This window comes from Hemicordylus capensis, chromosome 1 (genome assembly GCF_027244095.1).
Source record: "Hemicordylus capensis ecotype Gifberg chromosome 1, rHemCap1.1.pri, whole genome shotgun sequence".
Taxonomy (NCBI): Eukaryota; Metazoa; Chordata; class Lepidosauria; order Squamata; family Cordylidae; genus Hemicordylus; species Hemicordylus capensis.
Window position 1 is genome coordinate 393,289,712 of NC_069657.1, and position 26,681 is coordinate 393,316,392.

The 26,681-nt window shown below is 41.9% G+C and overlaps 2 protein-coding genes across 9 annotated transcripts in view; one reads left to right on the top strand and one right to left on the bottom strand.

Moving 5' to 3' along the window:
- The window catches only part of NLRC4 (NLR family CARD domain containing 4), a 36,601-nt gene extending 20,712 nt beyond the window's left edge, over positions 1-15,889 (bottom strand). For 5 of the 8 annotated variants that reach the window (XM_053303667.1, XM_053303656.1, XM_053303611.1 and 2 more), the window contains exons 1-3: positions 15,849-15,879; positions 1,801-1,913; positions 1,259-1,436 (exon numbers count right to left, since the gene is read on the bottom strand). The gene's annotated coding sequence lies outside the window, so the exon portion shown is untranslated. Of the gene's footprint in view, positions 1-1,237; positions 1,437-1,800; positions 1,914-4,916; positions 5,237-15,848 lie in introns of those variants that run through there. The other 3 variants (XM_053303632.1, XM_053303616.1, XM_053303622.1) reach the window with 3 other exon arrangements.
- Positions 15,890-16,018: 129 nt separating this feature from the next.
- On the top strand, positions 16,019-26,370 carry YIPF4 (Yip1 domain family member 4). The gene is made up of 6 exons (XM_053303719.1): positions 16,019-16,296; positions 18,543-18,705; positions 20,297-20,468; positions 21,795-21,872; positions 22,325-22,438; positions 25,440-26,370. The coding sequence occupies exons 1-6, from the start codon at positions 16,197-16,199 to the stop codon at positions 25,575-25,577; spliced, it is 765 nt and encodes a 254-aa protein (XP_053159694.1). The 5' UTR covers positions 16,019-16,196; the 3' UTR covers positions 25,578-26,370.
- Positions 26,371-26,681: the final 311 nt, after the last annotated feature.

Consider the following 26,681-nt stretch of genomic DNA (forward strand, 5'->3'; position numbering starts at 1 on the left):
ACTGCCTGGCCCCAACTGAAAAGAGAATGGGGCGGGGATCGGCCGATCCTGGCCGAAACCCCACCCCTTGACCAAAAGGGCCAATCGGAACCCTTCTTGGGCCTCGTGCAGAGAAGGCTGGGACAAACTCCCTCCCCTCTGCACAAGGCCAAGGAGGGGGGGAGTTAAGTAATTAAAACCCCTAAATCAAGTTAAAATTTAAAATTTAAAAACCCTGAAAAGCCAGGCCAAACAAATACGTTTTAAGGGCCCCCCAGAAGGCCAACAGGGAACTCAAATTGTGGATTTCCGCAGGGAGCGCATTCCACAGCTCCGAAGCAGCCACAGAGAAGGCCCGTCTCCGAGTCGCCACTAGACGAGCCGGTGGCAACTGGAGACGAACCTCCTCAGATGACCTTAATGTGTGGTGGGGATCGCGCAGAAGAAGGCGCTCTCTAAGGTAACTTGGACCTAAGCCGTTCAGGGCCTTTAAATAATTCCCCATAGACTTCTATGGGAATTATAATCAATAATTTTATTGGATTTCTGATTGAAAATCTGCTACTGATATCAATCATGATATTTTAAAGGGCCTAAAGCCCTGATACCAATACCTTTTGGATAGGATCCAATCCAACACAATATCCTACTATACACTAGTGCACAACTAGGAGAAGCAATAGCTGTGTCCTGCCCTGTTGCATGTTGTAAGAGCAGAATGTTCAGAAATGTGTAAGCCATTTCCTATATTTAAGTTTCCTCTTCTAAAGTTCAAAGTGTCTGTGTTAGATTTCCTTGATGCTTCTCTACTGGCATATGCTGAATAAGATCACACTATGGTCACTGTTCCCTAAAGGTTCCACAACACTGGCATCCTGCACCAGTGTGCACCACTCAGGATTAAGTCCAAGGTCACCTTCTCTCTGGTTAGTTCCATGAGCTGTCCCAGAGCCCCACAAGGCTGAGGGGCCCCAACATCTTATTACTACTATTATCTCCTGAAAGCATTTTGGGAGGGTACAGGAGAGAGACTCTGTTTTGCCCCAGACAATCCTACCAATTGCCTACCCATTGGATGAATTTCAGAAATTCTTAGAATAGTTCCCTTAGAAACCGCTGTCCACTGCAACATAATGCCTCAGATCCATAATCTTGTGGCAAGGTTATTTCCCAGTCATGAACTTCCAATTTCCTGGCACCTCACAAAACAATCAACACTTTTAAAAACAAGGTTTTTGAAAGGACGCTCCATACTCACCAGGGCTGACCTTAAACTCACCTCCTGGCAGGGCAAGATCAGGTGCCTCAGGCAGCAAATCTGAAGGCAGCAAATGTTCACTTTTTTCATTATGCTTTAAGCACCAGCAGGAGGATTTGGATGTTCTTCCTTGGGCAGCAAAATGCTTTGGGCTGTCCTTGAAGTTCTCCCTTTTAATTGGCCCAGTTGACAGATATTCCTACAAATTGTTTTGTGGTATATGTATAAAACAGTAAACATGATCAAATCAGGCCACCCTGGATTGAGGTACGCAAGACTGCTGCTAAATCGTCTAGTTGTCTCATGCAGTCTTCCCAAAATTTAGCACAAGGGTGAAGAAAATGAATTATGAGCAGATAAGAAATAGTCACAGGAAAGAAGCTTTCTTGAGGAAGTGCACAGTATGTGTGGAACAGCCTCTTCTACCTCTTTATTAAAACAATTCACAAATGCAAACAAAAAGGCACATTTGTTCAGTGAATACTGAGCTAAAGAACTCTAAACAATCCGTTAGGCATACTTGACAGACATGTTAAAAAGAAATAATAATAAAGTAAAATTACCTCCGTCAGCACTATCAGGTGGCAACTGTAATCTCCTTCCTACATTATAGCTATTGGACTATTCTGTTGCTTTTTCTATACGTAGTTTCATTTTAGTGCATTGACGTAGTTTCCTGTTTGGAGTAAGGGTGTGTTGGGCAACGTTCACTGTGAGCTAAATTTTCGACAATTTATTATCTGCATGACACAGCAAAGTGAAAGACCAACTAAAAAAAAATTGCGATCATTTCTTTGCAAGCTTAATAAAAACATGAGGTTACTTTGAAAAATATGGACTTATATAAAAATCTTAAAACACACAGGTATATTTTGTTGTAAGCTGACTGGTTGGTTGGTTTATTTGTTGGTGTACATTTGGCCCATTATTATCACTCTCCAAAGACAGTAAGATCCACTGGTGGAAATGGAAAATACTTTATTCAGAGAACCTTGATGCATTTTGAGCTGCAGCTTTTAATCAGGGGGGAACACTGAAGCAGCAAACACTTTCCTAAACAGATGAAATGACTTTTTCATAGGCATTTTGCACACTGACTGCCAATGAAATAATCATTTTATCTGTTCAGGAACAGTATTTGTTACTACAGTGGGATTTCTGAATAAAATATTTATTTATTTATTTATTTTTTAATTTAACATATTTTTATGCCGCCCAAAACGCAAGTTCTCTGGGCGGTTTACAAGAAAATAAAAACAACCAATAAAAAGATTAAAACATTTCAACAATTAAAATTTAAAAAGTTAAAACGATTAAAACACAATTAAAACACAATTAAAACAGTATCTAATTAAAAGCCTGGGTGAACAAATGCATCTTGACTCCCCTATTAAAAGTTGTAAGAACAGTAGTACATCTGCTGGTAACCTCCAGACTTGACTACTGCAATGCGCTCTATATGGGGCAGCCTTTGTACATAGTCCAGAAACTGCAATTAGTCTTTGGAACACATTTCCTGCTGAAATAAGAGCCTCCCCATCTCTTACAACTTTTAATAGGGGAGTCAAGACACATTTGTTCACACAGGCTTTTCATTAGATACTGTTTTAATTGTTTTTCAATAGTTTTAACTTCTTAAATTTTAATTGTTGAAATGTTTTAATCTTTTATTAGCTGTTTTTATTGTTTTGTAAATCGCCCAGAGAACTTGGTTTTGGGGCAGTATAGATATGTATTAAATAAATAAACAAACATGACAGCTGCTGACCCAATAGATGAAACGTTGTATCTGTATCAGAAAGACATGCATTCAAGGTCCATGTGGACAATCCATGATAAAACTATTTTAATTTTCAAGCCTTCTCAAAAGACCCAATTTTCATCATGGATTGCAAATGGCCAGCAGATGGTGCTGCAATATTGCACAAGGTCCCTATTTGCAGTTTGACTAGCCCTTGCATTGAGAAAGAAGATGTGAGCCTACAGGTGGGTCTGGGGGCTTTGTGAGCTGTCACTCGCAATTTGCAGACCAGCTCTTCAGCCCACACAGTTTGTTGCTGTTGGTGACTGACCAGGAGAGGGATCTTGGGGTCATGGTGGACAGCTTGTTGAAAGTATTGACTCAATATGCAGCAGCTGTGAAGAAGGCCAATTCCATGCTAGGGATCATTAGGAAGGGGACTGAAAATAAAACTGCTAAGATTATAATGCCCTTATCCAAAACTATGGTGCGGCCACACTTGGAGTACTGCACACAATTCTGGTCACCGCATCTAAAAAAGGGCATTGTAGAACTGGAAAAGGTGCAGAAGAGGGCAACCAAGATGGTCAGGGGCTTAGAGCACCTTTCTTATGAGGCAAGGCTACAGCACCTGAGGCTATTTAGTTTAGAAAAAAGACAACTGTGGGGAGACTTGATAGAGATCTATAAAATCATGCATGTCACGGAGCGAATGGAGAGAGAGAGGTTTTCCGCCCCCCCCCACCATAAAACTAGAACCAGGGGTCATGTGATGAAACTGATTGTCAAGCAATTAAGGGCCAACAAAAGGAAATACTTTTCCACACAACACATAATCAACTGGTGGAGTTCTCTGCCACAGGATGTGGTGACTGCCAGCAGCCAGGACGGCTTTAAGAGAAGTTTAGATAAATTCATGGAGGACAAGTCTACCAATGGCTACTAGTCTGAAACAGGATGGGCACTGTGTGAAACAGTGTTAAACTGTGGATGGCCACGGTGTGAAACAGGATGCTGGACTAGATGGGTCTTGGGCCTGATCCAGCAGGGCTGTTCTTGTGTTTTTAGGTTCTTATGAGGGCTATAGACCACCTCCAGCCTCCTAGGCAAGATGCCTTTAGATACCAGTTGCAGAGGAACAACAGTAGGAGAGAGGGCATGCCATTTGATAGAGTTCTATCAAATCATGCCTGGTGTGGAGAGAGTGGATAGAGAGAAATTCTTCTCCCTCTCACAACACTAGAACCAGGGGTCATCCCATGAAATTGATTGCCTGGAAATTTAGGACCAACAAACGGAGGTACTTTTTCACACAACGCATAACCAACATGTGGAATTCTCTGTCACAAGATGTGGTGACAGCCAACAACCTGGATGGCTTTAAGAGGGGTTTGGATAACTTCATGGAGGAGAGGTCTATCAACAGCTACTAGTCGGAGAGCTATAGACCACCTCCAGCCTCCTAGGCAAGATGCCTTTAGATACCAGTTGCAGGGGAGTAACAGCAGGAGAGAGGGCACACCCTCAACTCCTGCCTGTAGGCTCCCAGTGGCATCTGGTGGGCCACTGTGTGAAAAAAGATGCTGGACTAGAAGGGCCTTGGGCCTGATCCAGCAGGGCTGTTCTTATGATCTTATGAAGGACCCTTAGTGAGTCCTGAGTGCTGAGAAATTCCAGCAAAGTAGTGCTATAAGTTTAGTTTATTTTGGATGACAAAGCATAGGAGACTTATAGTGCCTTTGTAATATTTACTTTATTTGCAAATATACAAGCAGACCATATGTGCTCTTCTGAACCAGATAGCACAGCTGCTAATCCTGAATCAAGTCCCCAATGTGAGCCTTATACCCCAATGATGCTTCACTTTCAGCCCACTCTAAAAGTGGAACTCTGATTTTTTTTCAGTCAGATGTTCTCTAAATTCAAACTGTAACTAACCACCAAACTGTTTCCCTGCTTTTCCTCTTAGCTGGAGGTGTGTCCTCTTCTCCAAGCTCTGATGGTTATCACATGCTAAAAGCTGGAGAGAGAGTTAGCTTCCACTGATGAAAATATCAGTTGATTATCCTGGACTATTAGCAAGCCATCAGTTTAATGAAGGACTGCCTCCCAGTAATATGTAATATGTTACAAATAAAAAGTATACACTACCACATTTAAAGAGGCTACACCTATGTACTCCAGTGCATATACATGTAGAGGGAGTTATGATTAGCTATGTCTCTGCAGCACGTGTACAATGGACGGTTTACACTATTGTGCAGGTGCACACATTTTTTGCAGTGCCAAAAAAAAAGTATAAAGCAGAAACTAAGTTGTTGTGCAGTTGGGCCTATAAAGTTTAATAAGGAAGTCATCTCTTAAAAAGAAAGAGAGAAGAAAAGGGGGGGGGGAATAAGAATACTGTTTCCTTTCAAACTTCATAATTTTAAACAAATAATACAGTATATCAGAGCTTTCTTTTCCTTTCTCCCATTCTTTGCAAGGCACTTTGTTTCCTATCTGCCTTTGGGTCCTTGTAGACAGCAATAAGAAATACTACGTGAGAAGCATCCACAAAATCCAAGTGTGAGCTTACTCACCCTCCACTCACTTGCGCTGGCTTCTGGCTTCCTTCCTAATGAAAATTTAAGTTGTGCTCAAGCACAGAGCAAGGCCCTCTCATGAGACCACGACGGACTTTTACACACAGCAGGCTTTACCGCAAGTTTACTGCGAACTTGAAGTTGTCCCACAAAACTGACACGAATAGTGGCTTTTTTACCCTGATATAAATTGGGCTACACTCTAACACTCAGTGAAAAACATGAATTGTATGTGAACTGCTCCCCAAGAAATCACAGAGACTTCGGGGTAAATCTGGCCAATATGTGAATGCACCCCCTCCATTTCAGAGGATATTTTATTGTATTTATTTATTCATTCGATTTATATACTGCCCTTCCAAAATGGCTCAGGGTGGTTTACATTAAAACAAAACAATTAAAATCAATTATCAGTTAAAAACAAAGGTTGTAAAACACCATAAAACAATAATAGTTAAAACATTCAAAACAGTTTTAAAACCCTGAAAAACCAGGTTACAATTTTAAAACCATTTACAACAATTTAAAAACCCTGGAAGGCCAGGCCAAACAGATAGGTTCTGAGGGCTCTCTTGAAGGCCAATAAAGAATTCAGGTTACAGATTTCTGCAGGGAGTGCATTCTACAGCCCTGGAGCAGCTACAGAGAAGGCTTGCCTCTAAGTCACCAGCAGACTCTGTGATGGTAGCTGGATATGGACCTCCTCAGATTACCATAACGTGTGGTGAGGATCATGTAGAAGATGCATAATCATGCAGAGATGTGAGTTAAAGGGCTTTAAAAGCCCCATGTGAAAAACTTCCTGCTGGTCAGCCCTTGCTTTCATAATTTGTTGGGAAAGTAGTAATCTGTTCTTCTAAGAAAGCAAAAGCTGGCCAGCAGGTGGTGCTGCAAAAATCATGAAACGTGCTGGTCTATGTCCAAATACAGTGTGAATTTGCACTAGAAAGGAAGATAGAAGTCAGAGCTGTAGGGGAAGAATGGGAGTTCAGTTCCCAAATTGCAAAGCAAAACCAGTTTGGTGAGAAAATAGCAATGCAAGAGGTCTTGAGACAGTTCTTTAGTATTGAAGAACTACAAGGATTTATTTAAAGAAGTTACAAACGGATAGGGAAGTTGAGCTTAAGGCTGAAAGGGGAGAGAGACTTAAAAACCCAGCCATCTCTGGAGAGACAAAGTGGAGACTAACACTGGAAGAACAAAATGGGGAAGACTCCAGCACTTTCATCCATGACGATAACCCCTGACTTCACTGATCACTATGAGACATTGGAGCTGAGAGCTGATGCTGCCAGGGTTCTAGCTCCAACACTCCCTTCTTATCGGCTCGTGCTGCTGTTTATAAGTCCCAACTGGGCAATGGCTTAGCACATCTGCTACTATTTGTTCACTTGGACAATTTTACAAGTCCCCTTTCTTGTGCATCCCGCACCTAATGATATTTTGTTTCAATGTGTTTTGTTCTAAATTTAATTTTCTCCATTTGTAAGATCTGGATGCAGCTTTGATTATCCTCGAACATCTCAGTGCCTTCCTTTACATTTTACTTTACTTTACATTTTACTTCCTTTACATTTTACTTTCTGTAGCGTATTTTACACACATCACACTTGTTTCTAGAGTAGGCATATACAAAGCTTCTTCAATTGTTAATCCAATGGTTTCTCCTTTCTCCAGTTTGCGGAGCAACTGTGTAGATCTTTTCCCTTCTGCATACATCAGTTTTCCATCTGCCAAATATCTATGGATTATACAACTTGTATCTAAGTCTATAAATCTCTCCCTTTCTCTAATCAGGTTGCTTGTAGCACCTGAGTCAATGCAGATGGCACTGCTGCATTTCTCAGACTTAGCTTCCAAAACTTTATCTGTCCTTACAAGGTCTAAGGTATATCTTCTGTTTATTAGTTTTCATCCCTGATTGCTTGTAAGTTCTGTACTCTGTGTTCCCAGATGACTCTCTCCCTTTGCAACTTTGTTTTGCTTGCCTTTTGTCTTCAAACTCTTTATTCTTGGGACACTTATTCTACAAGTGTTTGGGGATTCCACAAATAATAGCATTTCTTATTTGTTTGTAAGGTTTTTAATGCATTTTCTTCACGTTTCTTTGGTTGCTTTTCATCCCTTCTGTGCAAATCAAGGTCCTCTAGACATTTAATTACAACTTGTAAGTCTGCATCCTCCTTGACTAGTCACACTATCAAAGTAATGTGGCAAACTATTCAAAACTGCATCTGGTATGAATACTTGCAGTTGCCTAAAAACCCCTAGTGGTCACTAGGAGACATTGCAGCTAAGAGCTGATGCTGCCAGGGTCCTAGCTCCAACAAGAGCTACTGTGTGGAGGGTGAATAAACTCATGCTTGGATCTTGTGTCTCACACAGTACTTCTTATTACTATCTGGAATCACCCTGATGGTGTTTGTCTGTCTGTCTTCCTTTCCTTATTATATCCCCCCGCCCCCGCCATTCATTCTCATTTTCCTTTCCATCTTTCTTTTTTCCTTTCTGTTAGAAAATTCTGGAGTAAGTGGATACTTGTGGATTGGGGTGGCTTGTATAGTAGAAAACAAAGCTTAGAATAAACCTTGGTACAGTGCATGTAGTGGCTTCAAAAGTGAAGATCCCCACTGCATTAAAATGTATATATGAGCAATGTGCACTCTTAATCTGCCTTGATGAAGCTGCCCTCACTGGCTGGCAAAGTCTACCTGAGTCCCTCACTTGTAAAATTGTTAGCAATGGCAACCTGCCTCTTTGATCTGCAGCAAAGAGGAAGAAACTAACAATTGTAAACTACTATGTACATGACTAATAAGGAGTAGTCTCCAAGATCAGGGATTGCCTACAGGGGTGGTGGTACTCCTAGGGGTACTTGAAGGGCTCCCAGAAGCATACTCAGAGCCCTCCTGTCCTTCCGTGCTGCAGCTATGCTATTAATTTCTCATCTGAAATAAACAGCATTTATTTCTCATCAACAAATCCTCAGTGGTATGTCCACTGCAGAAGAGGAAGAAGAAGGGTGAAGATATCTCTCCTTTCCTCCTGATTGGATGGCTTCAGAAAATTAGCACTGAGTGCTCCCATTGAAATTAATGGAACAATAAGCAAGCTTGTCCCATTAGTTTCAGTAAGACTGCTTATGAGTAACATAGTACGAATGTGAGCCAGTGACTGTAGTAGACTTTCTCCCTAACGGTAACACTTAACAAATGTAAATTTGTATTTTTATGTATATACAAACACAAACACAAACAAACACACACACACACACACACACACACACACACAAATATAAATGTTACAGTAATGAGAGAGGTTACTCCAGATAAAGCTACTCATAAGTAGTACTCATGAGTAGCTTAGCCTGTCTCATCTGTAATATTTTTAATGTGTATGTCTGTCTGTCCTCTATCTTTATCTCTCAAAATCTCCATTGTTTTGTAAAAGTAAGTTTGTAACAGAAGGGATACACTTGTTTTTAAAGTGTTAGGAACCCCTTTACTAAGTGGAGAAGAAGGTTCAACCTAGCAGGTGTAGGATGCAAAGGGAAGTGAAAAATAACTGGTATTGCTTATATCTTGCCTCAGCCAGTGCTGAGTGAGGAAATCCCCTAGAGAATTTCCTTCTCTACAGAAAATTGCAACAACTGCCTATTTCAAAGGCCAGTTTTTGACACATAACCATGACACTAGACCAAAGTTATTGCAAATGTGGGCATATATGAGGATATAGAAAAGCCTCATCGCAGCAGGTTAAGCGGAAGCTATATTAACACATTCAACTTCTTTATGAGCTGTGCTGGAACTCACTGTGCTGAAGCAAGTTCTATACATACTACATCTGCCCTGGTTGCATTTGAATGGGAGACTACATGTGAGCACTGTAAGATATTCCCCGTAGGGGATGGAGCTGCTCTGGGTGGGAAGAGTATCTAGGTTCCAGGTTCCCTCTCTGGAATCTCCAAGATAGGGCTGAGAGAGATTCCTGCCTGCAACCTTGGAGAAGCTGCTGCCATTCTGTGTAGACAATACTGAGCTAGAGAGACCAAAGGTTGGACTTTGGCAACCTTTGGCAACCTCCTATGTCCCTGGTGTATAAGTAAAGGTAAAATGTGCCATTGAGTCGGTGTCGACTCCTGGTGACCACAGAGCCCTGTGGTTGTGGACCTTCTGCTAAAAGTTCCAAAATCTGTAATCCAGAAATTGAAAATTTTCTGTAACTGGGGGATAGGTGGGGGGGCGGGGGGCGGGTGGAAATTCTGTAATGTGACCAACTGATGCATATTAGATTAACTTTCTTAACATAAAACAAACTTTGCATAATTGGTTCTAACTAACAGTTTGCTGCTTATTCAAAATTTGGAATGGATTTTTTGGCTCCACTTTTATTACAGATGGGGAAAACTAATCTGTAGTACTACAGGGCATCCCCCCAAAGCATAAAAGCACAGTCATTATTTGGTCTTTGGACTCTGATAAGAGAGAGTGTATTTTCTCATTCATCATAGAGCCTATTCCCTCCCTGACATTGGAAGATCCCTGTATGGCTAGAAAAAATTAATTGAATGTTTCCAGTCTTGTCTGAAAAACCAGAAAGACTAGAAACTAGAGAAGTCATCAGTTATTTGGAGCCACAATATCTGGAGCTCTTCTTCACTCAACTGCAGATTGTGAAACTCAAACCAGCCTCAAGCACAGGGGCATAGCTTCTATTGGGCAAGGGGAGACATTTGCCTCCTGGCCCGCTGCCTTGAAGGGCCTCCCAGAGGCAAGTCACATGATTGTCTGTCCTGGCCATGCTTCTTTTGGTGTTCCTTCCTTCCTACCTTCTGTCTCTCTCAAGTCCTTTCCTTCTTTCCCCATCTCTCTTTTGCTCCTCCTTCCCAACCCCATCTTGGCCCCATCCAGCCTGCCATCTCTGGCATCAGCCAGGGCTCACAGTCAGCTCTCATTGGCTGGCAGGTGGACGCCTGACGTGTTGGAGCCCTCCACACGTGGAAGCAGAAATGCGCATCAGCTGGCTGGCGGGTGAGCATGCAAGAGATTGCTGGGTGTGAGGGACACCTATGCCCCATTTATCAAGGCTGCTATTCCTGGCTTCCCCTCTTGATGCTGGTTTTAGTGTCTAGCCACTGCTTCGTAGGCAGGGAGGGCGGCTGCTGTGTGTTTGTGCTGAGGAGAAGAGACATGGAGCCTGACTCCTCAGGTGACTGTGCTGTCTGCTCCTTGGAAGAGCTTCACTTTGGCGCTGTTCTTGGCTACGGGCGAAAGGGCTCCCACGAGGCAGGTGAGTGCTGGCTCCGATGGGCTCCTTCCTCCTTTTTCTCGGGCATGAGAGAGTTGAGGGGGCTTGGTGCTGCTGCAGCTGAAAGGGACACACTCGTGCAGGGCATACTGGGGCTTCCGGGGGCTGCGCACCCACCGAGCTCCCCAGTCCCTGCCGGCTCCGTCTCGGAGCTGGCAATCGTGTGGGCGGCCGATTCGGCTGCCCAGGGCTCCCTCCCTGCTCGTGAGCAGGGAGAGCAGGCTTAGCCTGCTCTTCTCGCTCACAGCCCCAAACCGGATCTCACAGATCGTGAGATCCAGTCCATGGATATGAAGGCTGGGAGGAAAAGTGTGTGTGTGTGTGTGTGTGTGTGTGTGTGTGTGTGTGTGTGTGTGTTTAAGGTTTTGGAGCACAAGCCTGCCCTACAATTCCAGATGTTGGAGGCCTGGCTGGTAAAGGAAATGCATTCTGTGTATGCTCAGAGTTGGGTCTGCTGTTCTGTTGTTTACACCTTGTAACTGTAGTTGGGATATGTGCAATGATTAAAGTTCTTCATTGATTCTGTTGCATTAGTTGGTTTTGCTGTTATTTACACCTTGTAACTAGTTGGGATAGTTAGCAGAGACATCCGGCCAGGAGAAGGAGAGGAAGGCAGTGAGGAGTACATTTTAAAATCTCATCTCTGGGCCCACTCCAACCTTGCTACACCCCTGCGAGTCAAGCAAAAGAGATAAATAATTCAGATACTTTACAATGTTTATTTTGCAAATCCAATGCGTTTCAAGTTTTTAAAGTCTTCCTTAGGGAATTTCTGTTATAAGTATCTGTCACCAATGAATGCTTTAAAAGCCATACAGAATTTGAGATACCTGCCTATAATAAACACTTCCACCTGCAAGGAATTTGATGTCAATGTACTGAACTGTACAGCCAGGACTGAGTGCACTTTGCTCTAGAAAATAAAACTATGTAATATGCCAAGCATTCCAAAATTTGTCTTTAGAATGCACTCTGCATAACCTTGCTTGATTTATTCTGGTTGCATTTTGGGTCTCCTGGAATTTGGGATATTTTGACAAAATATTTTGACATATTTTACCATTTGGAATGGTAAAGGGGGAAGGAAGGGAGGAATAGGAGAGGAACAGTATGTGCAGGATGTCAGGGTGAAATCAACCCAAGGACAGAAACCTATATTACATTATTTCCTCAGAAAGGTTAGAAAACAGTGGTTGACATCCAGATCAAAGCAATGCTGGTGACATGGGGGAAGTGATCCTTTCTGCTGATCTCTCCTTCTCTCTAGAGTCCACTGTGCCTCCCAAAATATGTCCCAGAGGGTTGCATGAACCTCTGGGACATATTTTCAGGAGGTACAGTGGGATTCAGATGGAAGGTGGAGATTGGTTAAAATGACCCCTCCTCTGTATTTGCCAGTGCTGTATTAGTTTGGACGTGAGCCAGTAAGACTGTCTAATATTTCAGCTTTCATGTATTCTTCAGACACGAACTGTTGCTCAGTCTGGCCTTTTAGATGCTTGGGAAACCTACATGAATGTTAGGTTTCTGGGGAATACACAGTCATAGATATTCTGTTAGTGACTTGCTAGTTAGACCTCAAGACATCTTGTAGCATGTCAGTAATTTCCTTGCTGGCTACCAAGAATGAGTGCAGAAAAAAACAGTCCAAGTGTGTCCTCTAGTGGTATTAGAGGAAAAGCATAGTTTTCAAAGGTATTTGTAACAGAGGAGGTTGGGAGAGGGACATTACAAAATATAGGTAAAAGGCCATGTTGATTGCTTCTAATGCACCTAATCAGAAAAGACAAAGTGGTAGTGACAGAAGGAAAATCTCCAGTTTGGGCAGAAAGCACTAAAAAAAGAAGAGGAGAAGAGGAGAAGTTCTAATAGCATTGTCAAATGAGATACAGGAAGATATGTATTGGGGGCGGGGGTTGTTTGACACAGCAACTATTAGCTTGTAAGTTCCAGTTCCAGTGATCAGTTATGGAGGAGAAAGTGATAAATGACTATAACAGGAAGGCTGTGCATATTGTGAGGCCAGCAAATGTTCACCTTCTATAAGTAAAAAAGGTTAGGTCTAATAATATTTGTACAGTGCTTTCATGTGTTCAAAGGGCTTCACACGTTGTGTTCCAAGTCTTCTTGTTATTCTTACAACCACCCCATGAGGTAAATGAGTATTAAAGACCTCTTCTAAGTGGGATCAAAAGGCACCTTTGAAAATGGCAGCTCTCTTCTATTTAGCAGGGGAAGAGCAACTGTCCCTATTCAGCCAAGCATAGTGTCCCTCTGGTGGTGGTTGCTGGGGTTTTGCCTCTATCATTTGTGTTTTTTAAGACTGTCAGCCCCTTTAGGACAGGGAAACAGCTTCTTAAACTTCTTACTATTGTAAACCATTTGGAGAACTTTTGTTGTTGAAAACCATTGTATAATTTTAAAAAACAATATCCCCATATTGCAGATGGAGGACTACTACTACTATGAATATTTATATACCACTCTTCAACCAAAGTTCCATTACATAGAAAATAAATAAATAATACAGAAATAAGGTGATTCCTTGTCCCCAAAAGGCTCACATTCTAAAAAGAAACATAAGGCTGATGCTGAAAGAAAACTAAAGTGCCTAAAGCTACTTAGTGATATGGATATTCAAGATGTTCAAAGGTAGAGATATTTAATAAAACCTTTAGTTGTGTCAGGTAGCCCTGTTTCTGTTCTAAATATTTTACTTGCAAATGGGATAAAAAAGAAGCCCATTTGTCCTCCCATTCCACAATGCTGGTCACTAGATCTGGTAATTTTGTCAGATGTCCATTGTCTAACTTTGAAATGTTTGAGCTGGCTTCTGTCCAGAGAACATTTGTCAAGGCCTGGCTTAAGTCCCTTAGCCAGTACCCTAGCATATTATTTATATACAATGAAATAGTTATTCAGAGGATAAAATTTATCTAAACATCCATTCTTTGAGGGGTTCTGTTTCATAGCAGGCAATGATTAGATGCTATTCATCATATAATATCCCATTACACATATTAACTAGCTTTCTAGAAGTAGTGGTGAGGGATTGTTCTCTTTTAACAATATAACCTTAATGCAAGTCAAATTTTAAAGTTTGAATTATCAGTGGATCATACTGTTTCGAGCAAGCCATATTTTGGGTTAGCACAGAGAACACCCCTCTACTCAAGTGTCTCTATCACACTGGATCATGGGCTCATGATCTTAGTATCCACTTTGTTCTACCTAGTCAAAAGAATTTGACTCTTGGCTCAAAGCAGGTCGATAGCACAAGTTATGCTGGCAGCGTGTCCTCGGGTCTATGCTATCAAGACAGAATGAAACTAGGACACACCTGCGCCTCGCTAACAAGGGATGTCAGGCTGTCCAGACCCTACTTCAAAGGCAACTAACTGACAAGAGGGATCTTCTCATCTAAAAGAGATAACAGAAAAGCACTCTTGGGAGTAACACAAATAAAGCGGCACATTTCCCAAACTCCTCATGAATTAACAAATTGGCTAGTGAGTACTCAGTGGAGAGGCTCATAAAAACTATAGATGTGTAATCTTTTCACACCTAGTCTTAAGATAGTCAACCAAGCACAGCCCTATTCAGCACATTTACATAGCTTCCTTCTGCCTTTGTTGGACAAGCTACCCTCAGAGTGATTAGGTTCAAGGCAAGGGGAAATAGATTTGTCTTTCATGAAATTTGCCAGCCTCTGGGTAAGCAAAATAGCTTGAAAACTGCCTCAGGGCACGTTTCAAGGTATATCTACCTCTAGCCAAAGCACATGGCCTCAGAATCTGTTTGGATCACTATCCTACGGATTCTCATACACGTGAGTTGTAGCCTTTTACTCCTTGTTCCTCTTCCTGATTTCTCATGAGGAGGCCTCCCTGCCAGTGTGCAACAAATGCACCAACTTAACTGGGAAGCAGGGGTGTAGCTATAATTGAACGAAAGGGTTCAAAGAACACGGGCCCCCAGCTCCTGAGGGCCCTCCAGCTCCATCCCTCCCTATTTTCTTCATTGTCTTCCTCACTCTGGGGGGCCGCCCGAGAGAGGGATGAACACAGGCCCCCTCTCCCCTAGCTACGCCCCTGTCCCCACACATGGCCCGTCTAAGAGAAAGAAGAAAAAGCGAAGGAGCTGTGCGTGGGAGGAGAGCGAGAGAGGGAGCTGCGCGTGGGGGGACAGCGAGGGAGGGAGCTGCGTGTGGGGGGACAGCGAGAGAGGGAGCTGTGGGTGGGGGGAGAGCGAGCGAGGGAGCTGTGGGTGGGGGGAGAGCAAGCAAGGGAGCTGTGCGTGGGGGGAGAGCGAGCGAGGGAGCTGTGGGTGGGGGGAGAGCGAGCGAGGGAGCTGTGGGTGGGGGGAGAGCAAGCAAGGGAGCTGTGGGTGGGGGGAGAGCGAGCGAGGGAGCTGTGCGTGGGGGGAGAGCGAGCGAGGGAGCGCGGGGGGCGAGGATACCACAGGCTCACTGCACAAACGCACAGATGCTCTGTGCGGGGTCAGCTAGTTTTATTTATTATTTATTTATTAGATTTATATACTGCCCTTCCAAAATGGGCAGTACTTCAGCTGTTCGCTGTTAATACTTCAGATTAGAGATGGGACTCAGACTGGTTTGGATTCCCAGCCAAAACATTCCCCTTCCAAAGCACTTTTCTCGGGCTGCAAAAGTAACAGGTCACTCGTCTTAAAATGACCCGTATCTCCGCCCGAACTCAGTTGCATGCAGAATCTCCGCTCTGTTGCATGCACTTTTAAATGTTTTAAAGTTTAGAGACGATATTTTAAAAATGAGTTGGAATGACCAGGAATGTCTTTCTTTGCTGGCACTTTTTGTCTCGGCGTGGGGGGCGGGGGGGGGAGAGCGAGAGACTGTCTCAATGACAACTCTTCGGTCAAAATTCTGGATTTCGCCATTGATTTCTATGGGCAGCTCTCACTTCCGGCCACGGGAAGGGAAGAGAAAACTTATACACACCTCTCTTTCGACATCTCTCGCTCTTACTTCCTCGTCGCTGCTTCCCACTCAACCAATCGTGAGGCACAATGATATCGAGGACCAATGAGATCGCAGTCAGAGGTGGGCAAGGCTGCGGCAAGCAGGAAGAGGTTTCTGTCAGCCAATCGGGGACGGCCTTACAGAGGCCCAATTAGAGGTGCGGTGTCACTGTTGTCGCGCTGTCAGTCAGTCAGGGGAGAGGCGGTGGCGGTGGTGGCACTTTTGCCTCCGCCTCTTCTCGTGTCTGGGAACGGGGTGCCCGGTTGTCGGGATCGGCCGTCCTGTCGCGCTCCGGTCGGGCTTTCGAGGCCCTAAACGGGCGGGGCGATGCAGCCTCCGGGTCCCCAGCAGCCTCCCCCGCCGCCGCCCCCACTCTACGCGCCCACCAACGGGGATTTCACCTTTGTCTCCTCGGACGACGCCGAAGGTAAACTTCTCGCCCCTTCCCACGTCAGGGGCACCGAACCCCCAAGTCAGGGGTCAAGGTGCAGGCGGGCGGCAGGAGCCAGGCTGGTCAGGCCCAGATCCCCCACCCCGCCAGGCTTCTTTCTGCTGGGCGGGTGTGGAAAAGAGCCTCTCCCGTATGGCCACTCCGCCTCTAAGCCTTGGGGCCCAGCCCGGCCTGCGTGGCAAAGGCACCTGCATGGAGATGGGGCGGGCAAGAATAAAGTAAATAGGAAGGGCGAGGAAGCTCTCATGGGGCTCGTTGGGTCAAGGAAGGGGCGCTGGGGAAAAGAACAAAATGAAAATATATCGGCTTGAAATGTATTGTTAACAATTTTTCTCTACTGCTTTTCAACAAAAAAGTTCTCAAGTGGCTCACATAGCAAAGAGTTAGAAAATGGATCGCTGTCGTGAAAAAAAACTCCCTGTAGAGGGAATTTATGCTGCAGCTGCTACTAGGATTTTGTCTCTTCTTTCCACCCCCTTCCCAAATTGACCTGCTCAGAGCACGACTGTAGGCTTGTGAGTAGAAATCTGCCTCATGTAGGGGATATTGTAAGATTTCCGCTCACAAGCCTACAGTCTGTGCTCAGAGCATGTTAATTGGGAATTTATAGGAAACCTTTGTGGGTGGCCTCTAGTTGACTGGTTGGTCTTCTGCACCTGCATTTGGTCTGTGATGTGGAAAATGGATGGGAAAAAGAAACTTGAGAAATAGGTGGTATGCAGAGGAGCACCTAGGTAATTTTGGAGCCTGTACCTAAAGGCCTTTGGAGGCCCCACTTCCTTGCAAATTAAGCATCATCATGCTTGTCTGGGCGACGACACCACCCAGGACAGACTAAAGAGGATTTGGCAGCGGTGGGGAGGTGGTGGCTATAGAGGCCCTGGACTTTGGCCTGATGTCCAGGGGTAAGAGCACCCCTGGTGGTGTGTATGAGCTCATAATCCACTTTCCATTTTGCTTGGTCAGGGATGGCTATCTCCTCAGGAGTGCCCATGTTCTCTTCTACACAGTGGGCTACCAGATTCAGTGGGGCCTAGGTTAATATTGCAGTGCAAAAACGCTTCAGCATTAGCTGTGCTTATTTGCTTTCTTTGCTGGATTGAGATAATTTTCTGACAATCCATTCTAGTGAAGTAATGATTTTTTGGGATGCATACTGAGAAATGTTTTTTGCTTTAAGACGTTATGGAACACTATACCAGTGTTCTTCATTGTCGGGTCTGGGAGCCAGTGGCAGCTCCTAAGTGCAGCTGCCTAACCTGCTTGTTTACTGGGCCTGTGTGAAGCTTCGGCTGAAGCTGACCATTTGCTCTACTTTGCCCAGTGCCAGTAGGGCTTCTTTAAGGGAAATGGAGTCCGCTTGAGCCCTTGCAACATCTTGGAAGACATGCACTTTCCCCTATACAGCTCTTGAGAGCTCTTTCACTCTCTCACTCTCAAAGGGGCCTCCCAGCACTGAGAAAATTGTGTGGTCAAGCACAGTGAGAAATGGCTCTCACAGTGAAGATTTTTATTTTTGCCAAAATAGCCCCCACTTGAAAAATAGTGAAGATCACTGCACTATACAATCTAAACAGTGACCCTTAAGACTGGGAGACAGGGTGTTTTTGCAGTGCTTCAGTACGTTAATGTTGCCAGGGCTATCCAAGACTTACTGAATATGATAGAGATGTAGGTCTAGCCCAGTCTCTTCCAAACTGAGCTCCTTATACCACATCTCCCACTAGCCTCAAATGTCATGTGTTTCGGTGAGACCAGGGCACATCTACTTTGGCTGGATCTTGCATTGCTTTGTGAAGTATTTTTCTATGTTCATTTGTCTTTAGTTCTGTTCAAACATAACTAAATAGATTAGTTCAAGTACTGTGTCTTGTACTTTGTTTTTCAGGCTTGCCATGTAAAACTGCTTTCTCTGCTGTACATAAGCCACTTGATAAAAGCTGAGCTGTAGCCTTTGACAGCTCAGCTACAATTGAGTTTTTAGTCTTTCACAATGCCGATTTACCTACAAGATGCTAGTTTGTGGGTGGCATGGGGCAAAATGTTTAATCCTAGGAGATTCAGTTACCTCTTATAATGACCACTTGCTCTGTGTAACTTTGATATGTTCTGCTTTTAAGACATATTTATCAAGAAGACTCACATATAACCATAAATTCCGTAACAGGGAAAGCAGATTCTTAACTGGCTTCTCATAAACGTGTCCTATTCCCTGTCTTAAGATCTGAGTGGTTCAATAGCATCTCCAGATGTGAAGCTCAACCTTGGAGGAGGAAGTGGGGAATTTATCAAAGAGACTACAGCAACTACATTCCTGAGGCAGAGAGGGTATGGCTGGCTTTTGGAAGTAGAAGATGATGACCCTGAAGATAACAAACCACTCTTGTAAGTAAACATGACTCTGAGATTCCTAGTTTAGTTCTGTGTTTTAAACAGATTATATCTGCTTTAGAGTAAGGTCTCTTTGCATGTGTGTGAACAAGGATGTTCACAAAAATTGCCAATATTGGTTATTTATTACATTTATTTTTATTGTTGCATTTATACCACCTCATACAAAATGTCTCAAGGCAGATTACAAATAAACAATAAAACCAGAACTAAAACCGAACATTAAAGCAGTTAAAAGTTAAAAATATTAACAGTTCAGAACAACTCACTAAACAAGAATAACAGCAACCATAAAAACCAACTTACAGCTGATCAAAGGCTTGATTGAACAAATGTGTCTTGAGTGCTCTTTTAAAACCTGCTAGAGATGGGGACCCTCTTAATAACAGGGAGTTTGTTCCAGAGCCTTGGGGCAGCTATAGAAATGGCCCAACCTTAAGTTGCCACAAGACGAGCTGAGGGACAGCAAGCAACAATACTCCTGATATCTTGTGGGTTGCTCAAGCTTCCTGATGCATAAGAACTGAACAAACAGATATCTAGTAGGTTAATACCCTGCTAACTTGGCAAAGAGGCACTTTTTAATGTGGTGATTCTCTTTATTTAGCAAGGGGAGAGTAACTGGCCTTATCCACCCCCAGCACAGTACCTTCAGTGACTGTTGCTGGTGTCTATCTTATGTTTCTTTTTAAATTGTGAGCCCTTTGGGGACAGGGATCCATCTTATTTATTTATTATTTCTCTGTGTAAACCGCCCTGAGCCATTTTTGGAAGGGCAGTATAGAAATTGAATTAATAATAATAATTAATAATAATAATATGGTTTTGGGTTAATCTGGTTGTTGGGACCCCAAGGTAGGAAGAAGCTTCCCCTATTCTCTCTTATTGAACAATAAGAGTGCTGCTATTTGTTCAGTTTGTTCTATTTGTTCAGAGGTTGTCATAATCAGAGGGTGATTTCTTCATCCTATCTATTGTTGGGAGTCATGAAAATGAAATGTTTCATTTAATGGCATAATCTAATTGGAATACAAATTATGTTATAGAGTACATAATTACAGTATGTAGTCAATACAGTATTTTTGACTGATATTTATTATTCTGACTGATATTTATTTTAAAATCCTTTAATGTATTAATCAGTCTAGCAAGAATTGCTCCCATGAAGCCACTAGTGGATCCTCCAAGATAGTGCTGAGAGAGATTCCTGTCTGCAGTCTTGGAGAAGCCACTGCCAGTCTGTGCAGACAATACTGAGCTAGATGGACCAAGGGTCTGTCTCAGTAGAAGGCAGCTTCCTATGTTCCTAAGCGATGCCTTATCTTTCATTCTTTAATAGCATGTAGGTTTTAGCTCTTACTTTACAACCATAGTGTGCATTTTACATTTATTTACATTTGTTGTACTTCTAACAGCCTTTTGCCACAATGTAGTTTTGGCAGGAAATATGGGCAGAGCACTGCCTTCAAAATGCTATCACCATGAACATTCTGTGAGCCTTATAGTATGTAATAAATGTGTTAGTTTTCTGCTGTTCAAACAACTTCATGAGCATGTTATGAAAGTTCTATATTTATAACTTTAGGGAGGAATTGGACATCGATCTGAAGGACATATACTACAAAATTAGGTGTGTCTTGATGCCAATGCCATCTCTTGGATTTAACAGACAAGTAGTAAGAGATAATCCTGACTTCTGGGGTCCACTGGCAGTTGTCCTGTTTTTCTCTATGATTTCATTATATGGGCAATTTAAGGTGAGTAAAGGACTTGGCTGTAAAATATATACAGGTGAACCCCATTATCTGTGGGGGTTCTGTTCTCTGCTGGAACCACAGATATCAGAACTGTGGATAGAGGGGCATTGTGGGAAGGGGGGGTTGGTCCCTGGAGGCTGAAAAAAAAAGGGCAAAAATGACGAAATTGCAGAAGAAAGTGCCCTAGCATGCTCTGTAGGTCTCCGGCCTTCCAGGAATGCCCCCCCCCCCCCATTGGCCATTTGTCTGTGAAAAATCACAGCGGGAAATTTGTTTGTTTTTAACCAAATGAGCTACAACATGGCTCCTTTTCACAAAATGGCTGTTCTGGAAATGACCTCTGAGGTCATTTCCAGCCACCCAAAACCTGCAGATATGTGGAATTAACCCTTTCTGAGACTTTTCTCTCCCCCCCCCACACACCCCCAAGTATGCCAAGGTTGGGTGTCAATTACCCAACCATGGATACGTGAAATTGCAGGTGTTGGATCTGTGAATGGCAAGGTTTGATTGTAATGTGAGTTATGCTCTGGCCTTACACTGATTAATTGGACTGTATTTCTTTATGTGTGAAGAATATATGCAAGGTTAGCTGAGGTAAATTAGAATGGAAAATAACTCTCTGGGAAAGGGAAACAATATAGAAAATGAATAATAATACACATTCTGGCTCTGAGCCAGCTGTAGGTAGCAAGTTGCATGTGGCAGTCATGGCTCTGTTTTTAGAATGTACATTCCCTTGAATCAAGAGACATTTATCCAGTCCAGTGGAGCCTAACTGTGCATTGTATGTATATCAAGCTGCATATCCACATTTGCAATAGATCTCCCTTGCTAGATCAGGGTGTTTGTTTTTGTAGGCTTAGAGATACTTGGATAGCTGTTGGGAGTTTTGTTTTTCTTCAGTAGGCACATTATGACATAGCTTAAAAATCTCTGGTATAGGTTACTGCCTTATGATGGATTCACAAGACAATCTCATTCTTCAGAATCTTGCAGTCACATGTAGCTCCCTTTTTGTTTTGAAGACAGAGCGGTGTATGTGGTTGGGGGACTTTGCCCTGCTACTTCCCACACTGAAACCCATGCTTGCATGCACAGGGTTGCATTATTAGATTGTAGCCATGACATCTCCCTTAGAATGCATACTATTGTCTCTTTTTCCTCTTCCCGCATCTTCAAAAATACTTTTGTTGACTAAAAAAGTAAATACTTTACAGAAACTAGCCAAATTTTTGTTCCTTAATCTTTACATCAAAAATCATACATTTTTCACAAAAAGAACAGTGTGTTGTTGACTATATCTTATTTTTTTAATGTCTTAAGGTTGTCTCTTGGATTATTACTATTTGGATATTTGGATCCTTGACAATCTTCTTGTTGGCCAGAGTCCTTGGAGGAGAGGTAAGAATCTTGTGGAAGTCATATTTTTGAAAACCCAACTTGAATTACATTAACAATTTCATTTAACAATTTATTTTAGCCATGTGCATGTCTATTGTTAAATCATTTAATAACTTACTGGTTCCATGTAACATAAATATGGCATCAATAGCAATCCTAGAATCGGCAAAATATAGAAGTGTTGATTCTTGCTCAGATTCTTGATATTAGACTGACAAGCTGAGCATATAGGGAGATAATAGGGTCTGAAGAAAGAGTTATGAAGTGAGATGGCAGTGTAGATAAGATGCCTCAGTGGTGACAAGAAAGAACTTGAAGATTTTGAGCAGTAGTCACAATATGAAATGTTCATCAGGGCTCAAACTTGAGTAGTCATCTGAAGCTCTTTTGCTGATAAAAGCTGCAAGTCATACTTTTATTATTCAATTTTTTTTTAATCTTCAAATTTGCAGGTTGCATATGGACAAGTTCTTGGAGTGATTGGATATTCTTTGCTTCCTCTTATTGTTATAGCACCTGTTCTTTTAGTGGTTGGATCATTTGAAGTTGTTTCTACACTAATAAAAGTAAGTAAAATATTGTGTTTGACAGGAGGGTAAACTTGTCTCTTAAATAAGCACTATTTAATTTTTATGCTATTTACTGCATTTTGCCTTTCTATGAAGCAGGTGTTTTCTGACCTCTTACAAGTGGGTCCATAACTGTTCAATTAGTCTATATCCTAAAGTATCTTTTGAAGCCACATGACAAACTGCTACAGGGTGTTAGGCATAAGATTTGGTTGTGGCCCCTCGGCTTTGGAACGTCCTCCCAGAAGAGCTTCGACATGCTCCCTCCCTCAGTGCTTTTAAAAAACATCTTAAAATGCATCTTTTAAAGGAGGCTTTTTAATGCTCCATTCTTTAATATTTATTTATTTTTATATCTGATAGGTTCTTTAGCTTTTTATACTTTTCAGTTTTAATTTGAACCTAATAATGATTGTGGTTTTTAATCTGACAACTTTTTTGTTTGTTTAATTTAGTTAATTTTATTACTTTTATTGTATCTTGTATCTATCTTATTGTTGTGAGCCACCCCGAGAGTAGTGCACTGGAGGGGTGGGATATAAATATTTCAAATAAATAAGATGTTCATGGATCTTAGAAGTCAGATTCTGAAGTCTAAAATGGCTCTTCACTCTCACTGAGCAGGGGGATAGCAACTGTACCTATTCAACTCAGCGTAACATCCCTCCAGTGGTAATTCCAGGTGCTTCCCTCATTTTTGTTTTTTACATTGCAAGCCCCTATTGTGGACAGGGAACCATATACTGATTGTTTTGCTTTGTAAACCACTTTGAGAACTTTTTTTAATTGAAAAGTAGTATATAAAATTAATGATAATAAAATGACCTCTCCCCAAGTACTTAGTTGCTTGAACCAAAGCAGGCCAGTTCCTTTGTGACATCACATTAGCTAAGACAAAAGTATCCAAAGGGGTAATTACTCCCTTGTCATAGCAGAACATTGTGATATCGGAGGAGATCATCAAGTGGGTATTGAGAAGCAAAGCAAGCCAAGAGAACAGAGAAAAGGGTCCTTTGCTAGATCTGAATAATGTGCATTTTTAATACCCAAATTTTAATATCCAGATTTTAAAATACCCAAAAGATTTTATCCCAAATATATTGTGATGATGTCAATATTTGTAAGCCTCATGCTGATTGTTTGATAAAAAGCTCATGGTAAACTAGCAGTTTATTTGCATACAATATAGCTTTCTTGAAATATGCTAAGGAATATTGAAGAGATGGGCATTACTTCATACAGCTGGAGATATAGCTCTGTCTTTTAGTTCAGATTGTTATAATTGAGTACAGTGAGTAGCATCAGATAAGATTTGCACAAGTGGAATGTTATCACTTGCAAAATGAAGAAGGGAGGGTTGGGAGAACTTCAAGAACATATTTTTGGTGGGCAAAGTGAAGAGATCAATGAAAATAGATCCTTTCCAACTTTGTGGGAGAGACAAATTTTTTACTCTGGTTGCTACTCATGTGCATTCTGTGATGGTTTATGACTTGTCATACATGAAATGCTGTCAGTAAAATATAAAGTGTCATACAACATTTCAGAAATGGAGGCACAGAAGAGTCCCCTGAGAAGTCAGTGCCGATAGAATAATGGCCAGGTTTCAAGGAATCAGGAGGGCAGTTCTACACATCCAATGGCTTGTTTTTCTTGAATGTGCATGGAGAAATACTTTTGAAACTGAGCTGACTTTCAGAAGTACGGATGTGCACAAACCGAGGTTTGTGCACAGGTTCGGTGCCGCCAGAGGTGGAGAGGAGGGGGACGGTGAGCAAGATCTTTAAAAAGGAGGAGAGCAGGTCCTTATCTGCTCCCCGCCACCCCATGCCTTTTTCTTCTGTGATGGCAGTCCCCCCTTCCCCCAACCCATGTGTGATGCTGGCATGCACATGGTGTCTGCGCATGGGTTCTTGCAGGGAGCTCCATCACAACAAGAAGCTGCATGGGGTGGCGGAGAAGGGCCTGCACTCCTCCTTTTTAAAGGTCCCAGGCGCCACCTCCACCCCCCCTGCTGTGGCACTGAATCTGTTCAAATTGGGGTTTTGTTGTTCATAGACAGGAATCTTACTTGGTATGTACAAGCCATATAAATACACCTGAAAGAGCTCTTTGGATGTCAGCCAATATCTCTGTTTTGTAATAAAGCTAATACTCCCTTAAGCATTTCAGTAGCAGGGTGAATTGATCTTAAATCTATGTACATCTGCTAAATGAAAATCCAAGGGTCCCCCCCACCCCCCATATCATCCATATGAGCTCAATAGATGATGAGTTGCATATGGCATATCCTGAATCCTAATAACTTGCTAGTTTCCCATCCAGTAAGATGCCTACAATAATACAATTCATGACTAATTTATCATATTTATAATGCTGGACTCCAGTAGCCTCATTTTTCTTTGATTTTTTTCTGTTAGATAAAAAGGCTGGCTTTGTCAGTTTGTCTGATAAATTATCAAGGTTTCCATCTGAGATTGAGTTTAACATGCTTGTATTTAAACATTGATTTTATTGTAAGCTAGGCTATCTTTAAAAAAGTGATCTATTTAAAAACAAAACTTGGTTTTTATCCATCCTGTTCACAGCTCTCCTTGACTTGAAGCTTAAAATAGCCAAACTCAACTGTAGAAAATGAGTTATGAAACAGCCACTTGAGTGTGTGCTCTTTTCCTAAAACATTTGTATTTGGTTTACAACCTTTGCTCCTAATGTAAAAGTATTAGTATTACACGTTGGCAATTGTACATTTTCCAGTTAAGTGCTCTAAGAATATCTAGAAGCTAGCAGCTGTAAATGTTGCTGTGACACAGATCTTAAGATAATTTAATTGCAAAATGTCATATTGCACAGTGATTTCAAGTAATCATGCTTTGTTACAAAGTTTAGAGTCGGTTTCTTTGTTTGTTCTTGTTTCCAGCAGGAAATTCTGCTCTGTTGGAGATTTTGGTTATTTCTTTACTATATTATGTAACATTTCATCTTTTACTTTTGTCAGCTTTTTGGAGTCTTCTGGGCTGCCTACAGTGCTGCTTCGTTATTAGTTGGAGAAGAATTTAAGACCAAGAAGCCTCTCCTGATCTATCCCATCTTCTTATTGTACATTTATTTTTTGTCTTTATATACTGGGGTGTGACCGACAAAGCTGGATTTGGACAGGAATAATGTCTTGCTCACCATGAAAACTAATGAAGTGTAAGGTTAACACAGCCTGGTTGAAAGGACAAATGACTGTATCATATATGGCTGTCAACGTTTCATATAGTGGTAATCTGAGTATATCTGTGTATATTATTTAAGCAGTTTTAGTTACATTAGAGATTTATAACAGAGTTTTAGGTTTAAAATTTTATGAACAGAGATCAGAACTTGGTGAGTTTAAGCTGCAGTTGCAAAATTAGAGCTTGTTACCTGTGCCAAAAGCACCAGGACCATACGATTGGTATATCAATGGAAGAGGAATTCCGATTACTGGCGATCGTTTGAAAGGTCAGTTCTTGCTTTCAACACAGCAGATTCTGTAGATATATTTATGAATCAGTCCTGATAGTTCAGACTGACCTGTAATCAAGGCATTATACTTAGTGTGGTGCCTGGCACACCACTCTTGATTTGATTATCAAGTTATAAATTGACTTTTTAAAAGTATGTTTGTCCATCAACCACATATAGCTTTAGGATGTTTCATTTACAGATTGCATAACAACTTGTGTTTGAACTAGTCCTTGGTTTTTAACCAGCAGTATATGTATGCAATAGGAGTACATTCTTTTTAAAATGTTCATTTCTGAAATCTCAGAAAAAGAGTTTTTTTTAAACCTGCAGCAGCTTTGTGGTAGTAGTGATGAGAGGGAAGAGAAGCTAAACAAAATATATTATTCTGAACCAATGTCTTACAATGGAATAAACAATGCTTCTCCAAAACTGTACTTGTTTTTGTAAAACCTTGTTTTGCTGTTTTGACCCAGTACTGTTCAATGTGGGGTGGTATACTACTATTTTGTTCTGTTATTCTTAGTAAAATAATATTCCTCTTTAAGGGCTTGTTATCCAATGAAAAAGAACAGCAGCATTTGGGCTTTGAAGAGCAACAAAACCAAACTTTGATTCATATGACCATGTTTTTCATAATTTAGCTTGGAGGTATGATAGAAACGGTTGTTTAAAATTAGCCTCAGTTTTTCACTATGAAGGATACTTATGGAAATTACATTCTTAAAGCACAATAACTTGTTTAGAG